This window comes from Lactuca saligna, chromosome 9, assembly GCF_052625555.1.
Source record: "Lactuca saligna cultivar CGN05327 chromosome 9, ASM5262555v1, whole genome shotgun sequence".
Lineage (NCBI taxonomy): Eukaryota > Viridiplantae > Streptophyta > Magnoliopsida > Asterales > Asteraceae > Lactuca > Lactuca saligna.
The window spans coordinates 49,685,164-49,689,254 of record NC_136425.1 but is presented as its reverse complement, the minus strand read 5'-3'; the positions used below and the strand labels follow the sequence as shown (position 1 = coordinate 49,689,254).

Here is a 4,091-nt window from a genome sequence, read left to right as displayed (position 1 = left end):
ATCTGAATGGAAAGCCGTAGTGTCGACGGTTAAAGCGCATGAGCAGTTCAAAAACTACTCTCTGGCAAAGCTTGTTGGTATTCTCAGGTCACATGAAGATAAAGTGACAAAGGAAGGAAAATGTCGTTTTTGGAATGGGTTCTTTGGCCCTAGTTGCGAAGGGCAAGAAGGTTACAGAGGAAGAAGCTTTAGAGTCTGATCTCTCCGATTGTGAACTCTCAAAGGAAGAGTATGCTATGATGGTGTCTAACCCAAGAAAGTTTGCAAAGAAAAACTTCAGACGTAACAAAAATCGAAACTGGTAGGGTAATTACAGTTCTAAGAAGGTAAAGGATGAGAGTGCTAATAACTCTTAAAAGGAAGATACGAAGAAGGAAAAGAGGCTAATGGGCGACTATGGCTATGACTGTAATTATTGTCATGGCAAAAATCATCTAGCAAAGGAATGCATGCTGAGGAGAATGAACGAGAAGAAGGAGGAGGGGGGAGATAACGCTAAACCTGCTTTAATTGTGTAGGAACAAGATGATCAGTTTGGAAGAGTCGAAGTGTGGTCGACTGACTCTGAGGACGAGGAGGTTCGTAGGCCAACTCACGGAAGAAGCTTCGTGGCGAAAGAAGATGTTTCGCAGTTCAGTGGAAGATGCTTGATGGTCAGCAATAACATCTCAGAGGGAAGGGGCTACGCTACTGATGGTGGCCAGGTCTCGGATAACTGCTTCGCCACGAAACCAGTCCCATAGCAGATAAGCGAATGTGAGAGGATCATCAACAAGGTACACTCTATTATTGATTCTTTAAATATCCCTATCTCTCGGTATGAAACTGAACTTGATGATTTAAATTTTACAGTCTCTAATTTAGGTGATGGTTTAAAAGGAATCCGTCTGAATAATTCTAACTTAACCGATCAACTTGGCAGAGTAACGTCAAAAAGTGAAGAGATGCGCATATGAATTAAGAAGTTAGAGTCAGAGTTGTCTAGGTCTAGGGACGATTTAATTTATTCGCAATGAGACAATTTGGAGTTGTTGAAACAAAGAAACATTTTTTGTTTAATTTCTAAAAGACTTTATTTCAATATTACCCAGTTACATCTTGATTGTGAAATTAGAAAGAAAATCCATAAGATGATTTTCTCTTTCTTGAATTAAAATATGACGAAATCGATGCTGATTGTTACAAGTGTGAATCTATCGTTTCATCTGACAAAGTCTCGGATGCTTATAGGATAGCACTGGACAAAGTTGAATCTTACATTCAGTCCAAAGATCACAAAAAAAAAAATGTTGAAACAGCTTTTGAAGAGTAAATTAAAACTAATACTCTTAGTTGACTCATTATGCCTATTTGTTCCAAAAAGAAGACTCATTTAAGTAAGTATTTGCTAATGGAGTCATAGGATCCAATGATGAGCCTTTTTTAGAGATGAGTTTTAAGAGAGGTTTTTAAATATTGAATGTTTTAGAGAGATGGATATTGAAGGTTTGAAAATGTTGAAAAATTAAGATTGTTGTTATTTATTTTAATCGAGAGGGGATTTAAAATTTGAAAAAAAAAAAAAAAAAACAATATAGTATTTTGAAAATTTGTAAAAAATGAAAAAAAAAATTAATAATAAAAATTTTCATCTTTAGCCTGACGTCAACGGGTCGGCCGAAGCGTGCCAAGCTGAAGAGGAAGAAGAGGTGTTTGACGAGGCACCTCAGCTATGTCGAACCCATTTCGTCTAGCCTTATGAATGCTCTAGAACTTTTGATGTCAGATAAAATTTGTCCTACATTCACCTGTCGTATTACACCAAGTTGACGTCCTAGCCGATTTTTTAGTACATCTAACAACTAACACATGGTTAAGCAACTTTAAGAAAAACATCTATTTATGGTTATTCATGGTGTTTCTGGAAGTTCGAAGAAAAAAAAATCGAGACTCAAGCGGAACACTTCAAACAAAACAACCTCCAACACTCTTATTTCTAAACATTCTGTGCGACTATGGAAATGGAAGTTAATTATTCAGCGAAAGGATCAACAGGAGGAATCTCTCCGGTGAAAGATTCCGACGAAGGCGGCTCCAAATCCTCCTGTGGACGGAAAAACACCTTCTCATCCAACACCGTTTCTTCCGTCGTGCATGTCACCGCCGGCTCCTCCGACTTCTGTTCACTGGCCGGGACGAATACCCCAGTCTCCGGATCAGGCTCCCAATATTCTTCTGGTTTATCTGTGATCTCTCCTACAGCAGAGATCTCACACTCCACCTCATCTTCTACTTCCTTCTCGTACGCAGATTCATGCAATCTCCTCCTGCAACAATATCAAAAGGGAAACACGATGAAATTCGTCATCAAATCAAAGGAAGGAAATAAAATCTGAAGTTACCTGAAGGTGGAGAGGGAGAAGCAAAGCGAAGGAGGAGTCAGAGTGCGTAGATTGTTGCTTATGATGAGCTTCCCAGCCATGGCACCTGCGATTGATGTTTGATATGGATATGGACGATGTATCTACAGATATACATATATAGATATACTGTGAATACAGCAACCGACTCTCTGGTCCTCTGTGTGTGACTGTGTGTTTTAAATATATAAACAATAATAAGTTATGTGACTATCTTAAAAGCTACAGGTGCCACCTCTTTCTTTGTTTTTTATTTTATTTCCTCAATCTCAACACTTAATTTCTTCCTTTTTAGACACATGAGCGCTTGATCACGTGTTAGAATAACGGAAGTAACGTATTGAAGTTTAAGCTGGTGTTTCATTATGACTCGACACATTTAGTAACAACAGAATTTAATAGGTGTTCTTTTTAGCCAAAAAATATCCTAATTCAGTAACTATTAAGTTTGGGATCTTTCTCTTTCTCACTTTTTAAACATCAATATTCTATTAATAATTGACCAATATAGTAATGTCAATACAAACCCGAAGTAATAGTTCATTTTGATTGTTGGTTTAATATGAGATTCAATTATAGATATATCAATACATTTATTATCTTTAGATAAGTATTGTGTTGGTAAAGTATAATGTTTATCATGGAAATGTATAGTGTTAATTTAATGAAGTTTGAGGTTTGCATTATGGATACATGTATCTTAGATATCATAAAAAAGCAAGAAAAAAAAATCATTGTAACATCTATGATCTCAAAAAGGTATTAAAGTTTATTGTGGGTGCTAAATTATCTATGTCAATTGATTGTTAAAAGTGAACAAATAAGAAATTTATAGCTTTTATTACCGGCCTTTATTGTTGTATTGAATAGAGTTCTATACAGATTCAAGATTGTTCTTTTTATATTTATAAATGAAAAAAAATGTTATATTTAGATAAAGAGAAAATAAATATTCTCTTATATTTTATTACTAGTCATCCCCTACCATATCAAACATTGATATGTGTCACATTTAGTGACACATTTAATGAAATTAAAACTAATTTAATCCACTTGTCAGCATATGATAGGATGATGAATAGAAATCAAATGTAGGGATATTTCATTTCTCAAATTATGTTATTAAATAAAAGGTAATCTGGTGAAGTCATGCATTAGATAAAAAGAGGAGAAAATTCATCAAATGACCAAATGGAGAGGGGTGTTTGTAGCAAATGACCATTAAAAACACAACTTTATTAAATGATCACGACAACTTTGCAGAGAGGGGTTCTACGTAAGTCCATATGCTCTGAGGAATCGGACACATAGGGAAAATGACAAAAAAAAATGTTTTTACACAGTTCCATGGAGAGGGGCTCTACGGAAATGAGTACACTTTTGAGGAACGCATGTACACCTCTAAGGAAATAGTAGTTGAAAGCATTTATTTTTTTCTGGCATTTCCTAAGAGCAGGTCACTGCAGAACGATGTACACCTCTGAGAAATGATTACTCTTCTGCGGAAATGATTGGTATAGTGGTTTTGAGCAACTAGTGACATTTTTTTTTTCGTTTTTTAATGGTATTATTGGTATTTTAACCCTTTTACTGACCAGAAACCTTTTTTTCATTTTTGTGAAAGCTTTAATCACTATAACTCGTTTTGGATTATCTAGTCAGAGAGTGTTTCGAAAGAATGAGTTTTATTAT

The 4,091-nt window shown here is 35.4% G+C and overlaps 1 protein-coding gene across 1 annotated transcript; it reads right to left on the bottom strand.

Annotated features, from left to right (window-relative positions):
• Positions 1-1,861: 1,861 nt before the first annotated feature.
• On the bottom strand, positions 1,862-2,564 carry LOC145018037 (late embryogenesis abundant protein At5g17165-like). Its single transcript, XM_078975978.1, has 2 exons — positions 2,382-2,564; positions 1,862-2,306 (listed from the first exon to the last, which is right to left on the bottom strand). The coding sequence occupies exons 1-2, from the start codon at positions 2,459-2,461 to the stop codon at positions 2,012-2,014; spliced, it is 375 nt and encodes a 124-aa protein (XP_078832104.1). The 5' UTR covers positions 2,462-2,564; the 3' UTR covers positions 1,862-2,011.
• Between the last annotated feature and the right edge of the window lie 1,527 nt (positions 2,565-4,091).